The sequence below is a fragment of the Anoplolepis gracilipes genome, chromosome 6 (assembly GCF_047496725.1).
Source record: "Anoplolepis gracilipes chromosome 6, ASM4749672v1, whole genome shotgun sequence".
Taxonomy (NCBI): Eukaryota; Metazoa; Arthropoda; class Insecta; order Hymenoptera; family Formicidae; genus Anoplolepis; species Anoplolepis gracilipes.
In genome coordinates, this window is record NC_132975.1 from 7,998,585 (window position 1) to 8,014,360 (window position 15,776).

A 15,776-nucleotide genomic window follows, 5' to 3' on the forward strand; every position below is an offset into this window, starting at 1 on the left:
CATGTTTTTAATACTTGTTAAAAAATTTACATATATCGGTCTGTTTTCCGTTATATATTTTTTCTCGCGATGTAACACAAATTGCACACAGATATTATTAAAATACATTAGTGTCTATTAATTATGCAATTTAAAAATGTACTCATGCATCTTGTTCATATACTCGATTAAGAAAAATCTCTCTTCAATATTTCTTATGAATCATATTAAAAGCAGTATTAAATCTTCCGCGTATCGAGTTTCCTGTACTATTTATTTATTGTGTTGCATGATCGAGACACGGGTCAAAGACTATTGTGCACGATAAACGTAACACGTGTTTCTACCTCATAAAATTGGCTAATTCGATGGCATTGGCATATGACGCGAGTTAATTAAAGAATCATTTTTCTGCCTCCATTACCTCTCATTTTACAGACGCTTCATTTTTACGACACAAGAAATTAAATCTGATCACACAGTGAAATTTTACAGTACGGAAAATTGTTTGCTATGTTATGTATATTTATTTTTCCTCTTTTGTGTTAAAAATTAAAAAAGAAGCAAGGATGAAAATTTTTGAACTTTCGTATTATAAAGCATAAAAATAAAAAAACATATACCATCAACAATAATTGCATAAGAAAATTGATATTAGATGAACGTATAATATAAAAGAAATAAGAAACATAGTTTATGTCAATAATTACAAGATAAATATTGTAAAATGCAATTTTTTGATTAGTTATAATTGAAAAAAAAAATATAAAAATCATACATTCGTAGGTAATTTTACTACATTTTCGAAGGTAATTTTACTACTGTCGTCTGATAGACTTTTGTCACAGGTGTTATGCCAATCGTTTTCGATTCTATTACGCGTCCTATCACGATGACCATTGTTGCTGAAGTAATCGCGAAGCCCTTCGATACGTGTATCGAAGAATTGCGTGGGCAGCGGTGCGCGAATCGTACAAAAAGTGCGAAGTAACAAACTGAAAACTCATTCGAATCGAAAACTCAGAGTTTTATGCTGTCCGTATCGATTTATTTGTCAGCTACTTTTTACTAGTCTGCTTTTAATTTGAAAATAACACAGTTATAAAATGATACCTCTTATAAAACGAAGAAAAAAAGTTAAACTGAGAAAATATAAATAAGTTATCGAAAAAGTCATAGTTTCAAGACTGTACAAATTTTATATTTGATTATTAATCAAATTTAAAATTTAGAAAATAATTCTCAAAGTTTAATAAATTAATTTTATAAGAAAATTTTTTTAATTTTTTTATTATATTATATCTATAAATTGAAATATTTTAACAATAACAAACAAATAATCTTTGTTTATTGATTTGCAATCTTAATTCATTATGACAACGCTTTCCTCGCTATTATACACGCAATCTAGTTCCATTTTACAGTAGTTAACATAGTAGGGGCCGTAAATAATATTGATGCCTCGAGGCGTCGAAACCATAAGAACTATAAGAACGATTGGTCGGACAGAGGGAGGACTTGGTTAGAGAAGTCTGGATCGCGTTTCTTATCCACGTTAGGCTCACGGGTGTCCGTTGCGAAGGCACGAAATCGAAACGAAAGAAGAAGCGCAGGTGCTTGGAGAGCTGCCCTGTAATTAGGCTAGGGACGCCGAATCCGTCTGCTCGCATGAGGACGGTAGCCAGGGAACCTTAGACGAAACGTGTCAAACACGCTTCAGGCGTTATACTTGGGACGGTTCCTAGAAGAATCTTAGCGAAATGTCAAAAGGTGCTATAATCTGTCAAATTGATCCTACCTATTTCGAGTCGGTTTCGGTGTGAGAGTGACAGCTTCTTACCTGAAACAAAAATATAAACAGATGTTAATTGCGGTTCGTGTGAAACCCGTTACTATTTCTACAGCTTGTATTTTTAATTTCTCTATTCATTAATAATAAAAAACAATAGAATTTAATTTTAATTAATATAAATAAACATTTCTTTTATTTATAGATTCTTTTAATGCATATTACTTATTTCATTATTTCAATTTATAGTTCTTGATACAATCTCCTTTTTTTCTTTTATTTACTTCTATATATTTTAAGCGTATCTTCACATTTATTATTGTGCACATATATATAAATATTTTATAGCATATTTTTTTCTTTCCTTATACATTTTTGTTATACATAACATTTATTGTCGCTTTATTCTAAAAATGAATATATATTTCCAAGATACAGTAAAATTCTGTTTCGATATCTCTCTCGCGCGCGCTCTCTCTCTTCCTCTCTCTCTCCCTTTCTCTATTAATTTTTAAAGACCATTCCGAGACATCCGAACATCCCTGAGCAGTTACCGCGGTCGTAAAAGAAACGCGGGTGGCTAACGATTTAATTAATTGCGATTTAGAGTCTGTTTTATCGCTCGCTTTAATTTCTATGCGGGATACGCATCTTCTCGTACAATGGGAGGGTAAGGACTCTATTCCCCAGGAGAGTACCTGAGAACAAGCGTGTTGTAATCTGAGCAGAGAGACATCATTTTTGGTGTTCTCTTGTGTAATCTTAAAACGGCAACAAACCGCGTGAGCAGTAAGTTAAAAAGTAAAGAAAATAATAAGTTTGAAAAAAGATTAAGATCTCTTTGGGGATATGCTACGAAAGATGCCGCGTTTGAAAAAACGTTCTGCATTATTTCAAGAAGTCTTAGAAGCAAAAGATGGTTTGGGGGAAAAAGAAAAAAAATGAAGAGTTCGAGTAAAAGATTTAATTGCAGAATTAAATCGAAGTTTTTTTTCTATCTGAACGGCTTTCTGCTGTTGCTGTCTTTGATTCCTTATTTATGCTCGTTAATGAGCACAGCGGAAGATTTTTAATACGCCTTGTTAAATCGATAAATCAATTAGTTCGCAAACTTCGTTGTTTTATCTTCTTGTGAAGAAAAAAATCATAAAGATCGGTAAGCTGTAAAGGCTACAATGTTTTATAATTTAAATATTTCAAATTTCCAATAACTTTCAGAACAAATAATGCTCGATTAAATATAAAAGATTTTTTGATAAAGATATTATATAAAAATTCATAAAGATTAAATAGAAAATTTTCATATATATCTTATTTCATTATTTAAATATATCTTCATAAAAAATTCATATATAGCAATATCTCGTGTAATCTTATATGCAACATTAACTTTTATCATAAAACTTGCTCGTCATTTGTAATTAAAAAGCTTTTTATGATACATAAGCCGAAAGTATCTTTGGACTTTGTATGCCTACTTAAATTTTGAACGGCTGATAAATCTCTGGAACATTTTGACGGGTGATTCGCGTCTTTCTTGGTCGTAAGTGAGTAGCAACTTTGGTAAGTCTTTTCGCAAAAAGCAGTTACGGCCATCGAGGGAATGCACCGCGAATAAAGACTACATTGCGACGCGTTTCCTTAAACATTCAGGACTACATCTTCGATAGCGATTCTCCGAGCAGGCGTTAACCGTCGGAATTGGAATCGCTTCCTGTATCAAGCTATCCGCCTCTATCTACTCTGCCCGAAGGAATTAGGAACCGTGGTCGTATCTACGAAATCGAGAGAAACGCGTTTCCCTCGAATCGAGAATTTCTCCCAAGCGAATCGACATTTATCGCGCGCGAGTTCTCGAAATGGTTTCTAGTTCTTGAACGAATAAGTAGGTCAAACCGAAGTTGGATCTTTTGGAAAAAATGCGTATCAATACATATTTTTATATTGAACATTTTTTAGATAATAATATTGAGGTATATAATTGAAAAAGAAATTGCTAGAAAGATATATAATCAAGAAAAATTGCATTAATTTTGAGACATTTTATATACCCGACATTTTTATATCGAATTGTCCGAATTATGAAATTTGCGAAGCGAAAATTATAATATCCGTAATTCTCAAGCAATAGGTCATAAATAATTTACCATTCATTGATTATTTACAACGAAACTTCCAATTGTAAATGCAACGAAACAAATGCAGATCTTATGAATTTTTCAAGCGAAAGAATAGCAAGCGCAGCTTTTGAAATTTCAATGCTGTAAATAACTTTTCACAAAAATAAAATTTGATATTTTTTTTAGAACAGGGGAATCTTTTGAAATTAAACTTTTTGGGGAATTAGTATATAAATTATTGAAGGAGAAGCTAATTTTTTTTTAGAATATCATATAAGATTCCTCGCAAATAAGCGATTTCAATTTGATTTGAATCCGCGTCCGTTTACATCGAAAGACCTTCGAATGAGTTTTCGAGAAATCGCTTCCGAGTGCTGCTTGGCGATTCTTGGGGGGGGGGGGGCTTCGCTACTTTTGGAGAGTTTGCGCTTTCATGGCTCGGCCAGATAGCATCGATCGAAACTCAACTTGAAAGTCAACGACAACGTCGCCAGGAATATCACTCGATGAACATTCAATGTACGTTCTGCTAAATATTCCATTAAAAAGTACTCGAAAACGGCGACTCTAAAGAGAACGACTCGCCTTCTCTAAGTGAAAATTTCACATAAAAGATGCATTCGATTTTATGCTCGCACATCCGCATTTATTAATTTTTACCTTACCAGCATCATTGCGACAGAATTTATTTAACAATATTAACAGGATACTCTGTAACAAGGTAACATTGCAAGGGACTAACCCAAGCCATAAATTGTTAATGAGAGTCGGCATTTTCAACATAATTCTTAATAAAACTCTTGAGAAAAATACCAAAATTTTTACTACCAATATAAAATATTACGAACCTCTTATAAGTTTATTAATGAGTTACAAGTTTTAATACAACACCGATTTTCTTCTCTCATTTATTTGACTTATATTAACATCTATTATGTAATATAGTGATATTCGTAATTCGTAGATAACAATTTACTATAGACAATGTTTATTTATCTTAATTAATCTCTTTAATTGGATATTTTTATAAATTAATAAACATCATTAAAGATATTGCGATATTCAATATTAATTTATAAAAATATTCAATTGCATCGTAAAGATAGACAAATACTTTCGCATGGATGTCTGTACAAGATGATTTAATGTCTACTTCTAATTTTTTAATATATATATGATTATCCTTCTGATATATATATATATATATATAAAAATATATACCATTATAAATCACATTTTATGTTGATATTTTGTTTGAACTAGTTGAAATAACAAGATTGTATATCACTCGCTTCGTATCATTTAGTTATTAAAGCAATAAGCTTTTTATTGTTATTCACAATATCTACAGCTAGAAAATATCTGAAGATATTTTCTCCTTTCTTCTTCAATGAGCTCTTGATTTATATTACGTATATGAACAAATCGGGAAAATGAGCGTTAATTCTGCACCATCCTGTACAAGATCTCCAGATAAAGTATCTGATGTGAGCGGACGAGGTAAAACGGCATCGACCCGCAAAGCACGTTATATAGCATTACACCCGCGCCATTGTGCTAGATTTAGTGCCATGCGAATGTCAGAGATGCTGCACCGAGGGAAGACGACAGACCAAGAAGGTGGAGGATGGCGGTGGTGACAATGCGATCTCGAATCCGATACGGGATTGCCGGCGGCACTTTGGGCGGCTCTTCGCGAAATGAGCATAAGATTCTTCGGTTATTTCGCCGAACACCGATATCTCGCTTTCCTGTACCTCGAATTGAACGTTCCAAATATTTTCGCGATCCCTTCCGCCCTCCTCCACCCTCTCGCTTCTCTCGTTTCGACCGTCTTCACACCTCTTGACCCGCACCTCGGCTCTCGTCGTATTTCTCACGTTACGTTTCGGAGTCTCCACCTCTTTCACCTCTTCCTCCTTCTTCTCCTCCTCCTCCTCCTCTACGTCGTCCTGGTTCGTTCGTTCCAAACGCTCCTACACTCGCATGAGATCGCGCTTAAGTTATTTGGCTTCCTTACTTGGCGAGGATTTATCGTGCGGAACCTTTGCTGCATCGCGCGGGATGTCGGTTGACTTAAGGGAAGTCGGTCGGTATCCTCGTGGCAGAAGTGCTGCCTAATTTCGTTTGATATTATATTTAATAGAGATATAGTAGATGGTTCATATTGGAAATACAGCACCTGATATCTTCCTAAAATATGAAGCTACGAGGAAATTCGCTACGAAATTTCAACGACTCTGAACAGCGAATATAAATGTCAAAGAAATAATTTTTTCTGCAATCGTTTTTTGATAGAGTTATATGTCATCGATATTTTTTTAATGAACCATATGTTTCTCTAAATATAATTACGTAACGGATAAAAACTAATTTGATTGATATCTCAAAAGAAATCACATATTGAATAGAGAAATACATCTTAAACAAACGTCACGTTTTTATAATAATAGTAACAATACATTAATTTTTAACGAAGCTAAATCATTCAAGTTTCATTTATTTCTTAGCAAGAGAATCATAATTATTTGATTATTCTGCGCTTATATAATTTGTAATAACGCTCTAATAAATTTCGAATAAAATATATACTCAATGCATTAATTTATATCGGCGGGTTTAATTTATAAGACACAGAGAATGGCTTGGATTGCAACAGTACATAAAGAACGTGCGATATGTATAAGGGACAAGGCAAAGCCAAGATAAAGTTTCTTTCTGCCAAGGTTCGCTTGAAAAGCCTGATAAGAGACCAGCAGGTCCCGATTGATTTGCTGCTTCAGGTAGACCGCGATCCCACCGGACAGATTAACCGACGATTACAATTTAATCCGGCAGACTATAACTCCGTCGAGCCTCTGCTATGGCACATGAATATTTGCGACTGCATGTCACGCCGCTGCATCGCGCGGTCAGGATTATCGCCGACGATAATATCGTGATAACTCGTGTTCGAGATAGAGGAAGCGTTATGTCACACCTTCATAAAAATGTTTCCGTGCGTTACATGATGTGTCGATGCGATTAGAACGAAAAAGACTTCAGATACCATGTTATATTTCGCAATATGATATATTGTTATTTTTAAGATGTACCTTTTTTATGTTGGAATTGTGAAATAACAATTTATATATACTGTGAAAAAATATTAAGGAATTAAAAGAAACAACATAAAATAAAATATTTAATTCGCGTTTCAACTGGATCTACATATAATAATTTTAGGGAAAATATAATTTATTAAAACACAAACTATAATGCTTCTTTATCATAGTGTTGTAATTACTGTTATGTTAAATTTTTTAATGGATTTTAATTGTTAAATGGATTAGTAAACTGCGAGTAATACAATATGAAAAAACAGACATTAAAATAATACACATAGAAGATGATTCACAAACTAGCAAATAATATTTTAAAAATAAATTTTCATTTTTTTAAATAATATAACTTTTTTACTAAAAAAATACTTATCAAGCTAAAGAAAAAGGATACGAGGACCTTTAAATTATAAGTTATTAAAAGAGAGAGAGAGAGAGAGAAAGAGAGAGAGGGAGGGAGGGAGGAAGAGGGAGACAGAAAGAGAGAAAAGCGGAAAGATGAAAAAACTATAATCCTTGAATTAAGCTTCAATCGCGCGAATGAAATATTCATCATAATTTAAATTTGACTTTACTATAATTTTTAATTTAAAGAATTTAATTTAAAACTTGATTATGAAAACATCAATATTGTCATTATTCCTGTAAAAAAAAAATCGATTCTGACTTCATTAAAGAATCAACAGTTAAAAGACAATATAATAATTAAATATTCTGTATATGAACTATTTATTCTTAAATGCTCTCTTATTATGCTTTTATACTTGATCATATTTTTCTTATATTAAAACAATTCGCATTAGCATTTATATAATCAATCTTGTATGTCTCAGTTTACAGAATAGATTAGCATAATCCATTTTTGTTAACAATCTCAGTGTATAAAAAGTTGCAGGGAGGAAGAATAAGAAGTGATAAAACGCGACAATATGATGATGATTACAAGACAAACTCGTGATGATTGCGAGACAAACTCGTAAAGAGAGAGAGAGAGAGAGAGTACGCATCGATCATTTCTGCTTTTACATGATCTCCACGTTATCCGGAAGATGTGAATCAAATTGCTAAACTTTTTCATTCCATAAGTTTCTTTTATTTTCTTTCGGATTCGCGTTAGGAAAGAAGTAAAAAAATGTCGCTGTGTGCTGTTAATATACAGTGTTTTCGACAAGAAGAAGATAACAGCGTACGTTATCCTTCGATAATTCCTTAGTTCCTCCTATTCTTTTTCTCAACTTTCCGAAGAGATCGAGGATAGTCGCTTCCGAAACGATGGTTGCTATGATCGATGGGCTCCCTGGTGATATATAATAATGATATGAGAGTGGACGTAGACGTGGTCTACGGAGAGGACGATGAGTGCTAGTATATCCTGGGAAAGAGATGAGAAGAAATTGGCGAGACGCGAATATAAATATGCTGGTGAGAGAGAAAAAGGCGAAAAAATATAAAGAGTTAGCTAAGAAAAATGTAATAGCACATAAGTACAGGGGAATTTTTTCTAAATAAAAAATATCATAAAGAAAAGAAAAGATAAGAGAAGATAAGATCTCTAAGACAAGATGTTACAGGTAAAATTTTAATATTAAATTGAACATCAAATTGGAAAGATATGAGAAGATAAAGAAAACAAACAAGAAAAAAGCAAATTTAAATATAAAAATAACAAAAATATAAAAAATATTATTAAGAAAAAAAGTGGAAGAAAACATGCGGAGAAGAAATTGTCGACAAGATAACAATTACAAAATAAGAAAGAAAAGGAAAGAAGAAGAGAGAATGAGAGAAATAGACTCCGAATTTAAAAGAATGTATGAAAAACACGAAAAGATGTGGAAGAAGAAAAGCTGTGGAGAAAAAAAAATTTAAATAAAGAAGTAAAGGAAAGAAAGAGAGAAAGAGGGAAATCCCAATGCAATCAAAAGTCTGACAATGGCGCGCGCGGAAAAACTTTTCACCTCGCAGGGGTATCACAGAGAATCCGGCAGGCGAGAGAGTATAAGGAAGGCAGAAGCAGAAGAGGAAGAAGGCGTACGAGGAAGGAAGGCTCGGAAGAAAAGATCGAGGTAGGAGTGGAGAAGAAGGCCTGAAACTGCTAGCCGATATTTCATCCGGGGAACAAGCCAGATAACAACGGGCACGCCCTCCCTTTACGTACCAACCCCCTCCGTCCTTCGCACAACCCCGTCCTACTCCCTTCCACTTCACCCATCTGTTTTCCGCTCTCCTCGTCGTGCTCTCTTCAGCATTGTACGAGCCACGCTGGCGAGAGAGCTCTGCCCGCAACAGACTCGCGCTCGTTTTAAAATATTATCCGCCACCACCCCCTTACACTCGCTGTTACACCCATTTCGGAGAGAGCGCGCACCCCGAAGAGAGCAGGGCGGTCAACGAGATACCACCAGCTCGAACCCTCGTCGGGATTACGTCCCCCGGTGCGACGTCGCGCGCTCAACGTCAGAGACAAATTTTATCCTCGTTCAGCTTCGTGTTTACGCATGGCTCAAATAGACCAAGTAGACAAATTTTCAGGAAAACAAAATTTTATAAAACTAACATAATTTACGAAAAAGATAGACAATTATCAGTATATTACTGATGGAAAATTTAATTTTCGCAATTTAATCTCTTATTATTTATCTCTTATTATCTTAGTATTTTAATACACAAAATATCTCAAAACATATCTTTGTGTATTAATATCCCCAACTCGCACTTAAATTATTTTAGAAAATTACAGAAAATATTTTTGTTAATTTTAAAAATAAAACAGAGAATATATCAATTATTATATATTCTATAAGGAAAAAAAAGAATATTTTGTTATCATAACATGAGATATTAAACTACCTCTGCTTTTATCTTGATAATAAATCATCGATTTAAAATGTGCTAACATGAATTTGAGAAAATAAAACCGTTTTTCCTGTTTGTTTCCTAATAACTGATTGTAAATTACGGAATATCGATTCAATGCTTTTATGATATTTTTAGGAAATGTTTAACAATCTTCTGCAATATGAGCGGTAACTGACAAGGGTGGAAAAAGAGCTACGCGAAAGAAATTTTCGCCTTTAACCCTGCTCTCCATCCTTTTTTCGTCGAAGGGTGGCGTAGAGCTCGCGACACGGCCGTGACGTGTTTAATGCGTTCCGTGTGATTTAGGGGCGGCGCAGAGACTGCAGATGTTGGGGTTTGTGCCAGCTTTTAATTTGGAGATTCATAATTTATATGGGGTGTATAATGTTGCGTAGTCGCACGCACATTATTCTTAAATCTCGCTTAAAAGTATGCGTATAAATCTCTTTTCCTGATTAGATATTCCAGATCCAATAAAAGTTTTATCTTCCATTATAATTCTGATTTTGAAAGATAAATTCAATTCGAAATGCAAAGAATTGATGAACAAAAATGCTGAAATTTGACGTGGAAAGTGCAATATATTAAAACATTCATAAAGAAGATAATTGCCGGGAATAAAACAACGGAATTATTAGTCAATTATCATTAATGGGATTTAACAATTTTGATTATCAAAAGATTAGTTTTTTAGGTCACTTATATATAATCGTTACAAGTATTTTTTTAAGGATAGTAATATATCCCGTATACTTGTGCTATGCATCTTTAATTGATCTGTAGAATTTTTAACTAGAATTATACGTGATGAATACACAGAAAAAAAACTAATGAGTAATTAGCTTCTTAACTTTGTGCATGGTCACGACGCTCATAGTTTCGACGATGATTTCAGCTCTTTTCTATAGTTCGTTCGTTTTATTCCTCGAGCGGATATAATTTTGAACGCTGTTTTTATCGGAAGTCGTAAGAAAAACGAAAGCAGAAAGTAAAAGAACGAAAAAAATAAAGGTCTGTGGAAAGAAATGATGGTCGAAGGATTGAAAGAATTAGTCAGATTTTTACTTAAGTCCGCAAATAAAATGATTTCTATCGATACTGAGAAATCATGCATGTATAGCTGCATTTACAATCACGCTCAGGAAATACGAATAAATTCCTCTCGACATGATCGCTCTTTTTTGCGGTATAAAAATATTTTACTTGGAATAATTCTAGTATTTATGCGACTACGGAGTCGGTCGCTACGACAGATTACAGGTCGTCGCCGCGATTTTCACGCTTTCGCACGCAGAGCAACGGGCCGAGTGCATCACGCACATGCGTGCGTGCATGTACCGTGACGGACAGATCGGCGACGGGCAAAAGAAGGCGGAGAGAGAACAACACATGCACCCATATATACATACATAAGATCGAAGCTTTACTGCAAAGTCGCTGCACTTATTACATTCGAGTGCCTTGTGATATTTCTTTAACTGTATTTTGCTTTAATGTGATTAATATTGTTTTTTATATCTCAACATATAAAATCTTCCCAACAAAATAAAATAATAATAATAAAAATATATAAATATAAATAATATATATATATATATTTTTATTTATTTATTTTATTTTATTTATTTTATTTATTTTATTTATTTTATTTATTTTATTTATTTTATTTATTTTATTTATTTTATTTATTTTATTTATTTTATTTATTTTATTTATTTTATTTATTTTATTTATTTTATTTATTTTATTTATAAATATATATTTTTATTATTTTATTTTGTATTATTTCATATTTTTTTATAAATTAAAAATAATAAAATATATACAGTATACATATTAAAATCTTAAAAATTAAATTATACTCATTTAATATATATTATGAATTAAAAATTAATTTAAAGATATTATTCATTAGAGATCTTAATAAATAAATTATTTATTTATTTATTTTATTGTAATTCTGAATTGTACTTAAAGTACATGCAAAATGCATCGTTTTAATTTGGCAAAAATTATGACTGCGTCAATATACACATCTATAATACAATAAGTTTCAATATATAAATATTTAATACTTTTTTAATATCTTTATAACTTTTTCTAGTTTTCTTCGAATTGTAGAAAACAAAAACGAGAAAAATAGATACCTTTTTAACTTGCAAAATGTAACGCTTTTTGTTTATCGATGGTTTAAACTGACGCTATTATAATAAACATGTTGCCCGCATTTAACTATAGTTGTTGGAAGTTAGAAACTTTTAATTGGCAATTTTCCGTCAGTAGCAGGTTGAGTACCGCTGACGCGTGTCCGCGTACGTTCGTACACTATATAAAAGAGTCAAAGTCCGGCTTTCGAATCTAAGTTATCCGATTAAGCGTGACATCCGTGCAATCTACTTCGGTGCACCGTACCCGAAGCCTTCGGAACTTCCATCCAAGGCGTTCTCTCTTTTCATCTCGCGTAGCTTCTTCTTCCATCTCTCCACCTTGATTTGAACTCCCGTCCCCCGCAATTCTCCTTAAAGCCGCTGAAAATCTCCTCGTATCTTCTACCGAGAGCAGTCAGATTGCCGGACTCTTTCACGTGTATTCGCGTAAGTAAGATGAGCGTGACAAAGCGGCCGTCATGTGATGTCTTCGGAAGCGTCGACATACTAGACGTCGATTCCGATCGCATCGCGGATTTCGTTTGTAACTGAAGCCTGATTCTTGTAATTTTTGATCGATATATCTAATTTATTTTAATATATTCAGTTTCTTCCAACATTCAAACGAAGAAGATTTCTGCAATTTTAGACACGGTTTATATTTGCGAGTCTCGGATTTTGTCTACATTTCTTTCTATAAGTTTTTTTTATCAAGAAAATTGTATTGAACCAAATGTCAACATATCAATGAATTAAAACTATTATATTTCTATAAATATATGTACTGAATTTCAAATGTATTAGAGGAAATGTTAAAGTATCAAAACTTATTAAAAAATATATTTTTATTTCATTTTGTTGCTCAATGTTGCATATATATCGGTTGAATCAATAATAATCGATATCATTCGACGAACGACAGGCATCGTCTCGCAGACGTCGTCGCTCGCGTGCTTTCGAGAACGAAAAGAGATACAGACCAGTGTCGGGTGAAAGAGGGAGTTCAAAAATGAACAACGATCGCGATGACGAGATGGAAACGAGCGGCCAGGACTGCGTATCTCATGAACAACGTAGTGCACTCACCGGACGAGTCTCCCGATAACAGACGCACTGCCCGTTATATTACCGGGGCCATAATTATTATTTGTAAGCCTTCTTCGCGTGCCTCCTTTTCCTATCTCTCTCTCGCGAGGATCCTCCCACCCTGTCGTTCTTCTCGAAGTCTCGAAATGGGTCTCCTGTTTATCGAGACGAGAGTGGCCCCGGTTTCGACGAGACATCCGTAACTAATGACCCTGATAGCCCAGCTCTCTTTCTCTTTCTTTCTCTCTCTCTCTCTCTCTCTCTCTCTCTCTCTCTCTCTCTCTCTCTCTCTCCTTCTTTGCTCCGACAAGTCTCTCTCCAGGTTCTCTCACTCTCGCATGAGCACGATTCCTCGTTCATTGTGTCTTCCAAGGTTAAGAATGCCTGGCGAACCCTGGGAGTTACTTAATTAATTTTCCGTTTCGACCTGGGGAGAGAATCGAAAAGCTCGTTATCTCGACTTATTATTCCTCGCATCCTCGCTGTCGCTCTCTCACCTCCCCCTCTCCTCACTTGCTCTTCCCCTGCCCACTCGCGTCTTATCCTTCATCCCCTTTCTTCGTCGTCTTTCAGTCTCGCCGTCAGGTACCAGGTCCGGGTATTCTTCGATCCCGTGACGTGAATAAATAATACGCGTGACGCCCCACAAAGGGCTACCGACTCTTTATTCACGGCGGGATGTGGCCTATAATCGGGGAATTTGTCGGAGCTATGCGGTCTATCGAGCTATGTAAGCCACTCGAGCGTGATGATAGCATTAATTGAAGAATACAGATCGCGTATAATGATGTATCGCAACTGATCTGTTAAAATGTGTATAAAAACATTATTTTTTACGTGCTTCGTGGTGCCATAAGTTATGAGACAAACGACCTGTGAATAGTGATAAAGGACCTATCTAAAATTTAGAATATTTATAGCAAAATAAATCAAAGCTGATACTTTCGAAGTATTAAAATAAATCATTGACTTATTGTTAGCCTTTTTTTAATATTTAAAAAAGTTGTAAAAAATATGCAAATTTTATGATATTATTTCTCGCAAAAAAATTTTTAAATTATATTTTAAACATTAGGAAAAATTACTTTCTCGCAGTTTTTCTGATTTTTTTTTTTTTTTTTTTTTTTCTTTTTTTCTAAAACTAACTGGTTGTTTTTTTTTTACCATTACTTCTCTCAATTTTCACGCCCAGTTTTTTTGTCCAGATTTCTAACAAATTTTCTGAAAAACGTCCAAAAAATGTATTGTCGTTTCGCACCGCGCTCGAAACTGTTTTAATTCGTGAATTATTCGTTTGGCACGTGCGAGCTTTTCGTTTCAGCTGATTTCAAGCACGAAATCCAATGGTCAGAGCTATACAAAGTTGTCATCGACACAAAGTATCGTCGCTTTAGTGAACATGCAGCAACTGGACATGCAGATCCGTTGATCCGCAGTGGAAAAGTTTTCTTTTTTTAGTAGCGTGAACACGACAGAAATTCGACATGAACGAAATTCTCGTCCTAATTCGCTATGTTTACCAGATTAGAGCCGAGAAAGCGAGCATAAATCCGGTGCGCGCATCGTATATTCATTTTAATAATCAAACGCTTACCGGAAAATGGCTTACCAGAAAATGAGATCTTTCATTAATGCGGTTTCAAAATCGTGAAATAAATAACGCAAATCAGACTACTATAAATCAGTGTACATAAATAATAGACAATTAGGTTTAGGATGATCAGAAATTATTTTACTAAAATAACAAAAAGTAATATTCGTATCTTCTATGCAGAATATGCTAAGAATTTTAAAATGTTGTGTAATTACTTTTGAAAAAAATATTTAAGACATCATTTCTTAAAATAATAAATTTTTCGATTTTTCACTCACTAAATACTCATGTTTTTAAACATCAAATTATTCCGAAGTGCAATTATTTGTAATTACGGCGTGGAATGAACGCGAAACGAACGCTCCATCATAAGATACTTTCGCGGGCTTTCAAGCGATCATTCTGAAGAAATTCTAAAAGCTTCTTGAAAGCCGAGCGACGAGAAAGAAATTCCTCCATCATTCAATGGATGGCACGAACAAATCGAAATGGGAAACATCGAGATCGCGGCGAGATCGACCTCGTTCTGAGCTTGCTGTAGAAATTTCATTATAAAAAAGCTACAACTATCTGATAGTAGAAACGCATGAAAATGATGAAACAGAACCAAGGAACTATTCCGCTATGAAACTACACGTCTTCGTCGTATATAAATTTCGAAATGATTGACATCGATATCTAGAATGTCTAGACGATTTTATTGAATTTTTAATAAAAACAATTGTGCAGTTTTACATACATGATGCATTTTTAATGCTTTTAAATATCTGATTTAAAAATTCAGATTTTTCGACTCTATTAATTTCTTAATTTAATACAGTTGAATTAATTTGAAGACAATATAAATGTTCAATTGCATAATGAAATTTTTAAACAATAAAAAACTGAATATTTTAAATATTTCTAAGACACATAGTTCGATATCTTTACTTATATATATCTTTACTTTTATGAACTTTACTTTAGCAGTTCCGGACATAAATATTTCAATTTGAGCACATTTGCAGCTTGGAAGATTTAAGCCTCTGAATACTAAAATTCTCAAATATATCTCAAGACTCGAGTTTTGGAACTTTCTTATCGTGCACATGTTTTAAAGAT

General features: G+C 33.8%; 1 protein-coding gene and 1 long non-coding RNA gene across 14 annotated transcripts in view; one reads left to right on the top strand and one right to left on the bottom strand.

The window, feature by feature from the left end:
* The window catches only part of LOC140666485 (latrophilin Cirl), a 418,870-nt gene that overhangs the window by 63,859 nt on the left and 339,235 nt on the right, over nucleotides 1–15,776 (bottom strand). For 9 of the 10 annotated variants that reach the window (XM_072893726.1, XM_072893727.1, XM_072893730.1 and 6 more), the window contains one exon: nucleotides 1,778–1,819. The exons of the other annotated variant lie outside the window; for it this stretch is intronic. In XM_072893726.1, coding sequence (XP_072749827.1) covers nucleotides 1,778–1,819 — 42 coding nt within the window. The remainder of the gene's footprint in view (nucleotides 1–1,777; nucleotides 1,820–15,776) is intronic. 10 annotated transcript variants of the gene reach the window in all.
* The window catches only part of LOC140666490 (uncharacterized), a 268,533-nt gene that overhangs the window by 32,740 nt on the left and 220,017 nt on the right, over nucleotides 1–15,776 (top strand). The gene's annotated exons all lie outside the window — the stretch shown is intronic.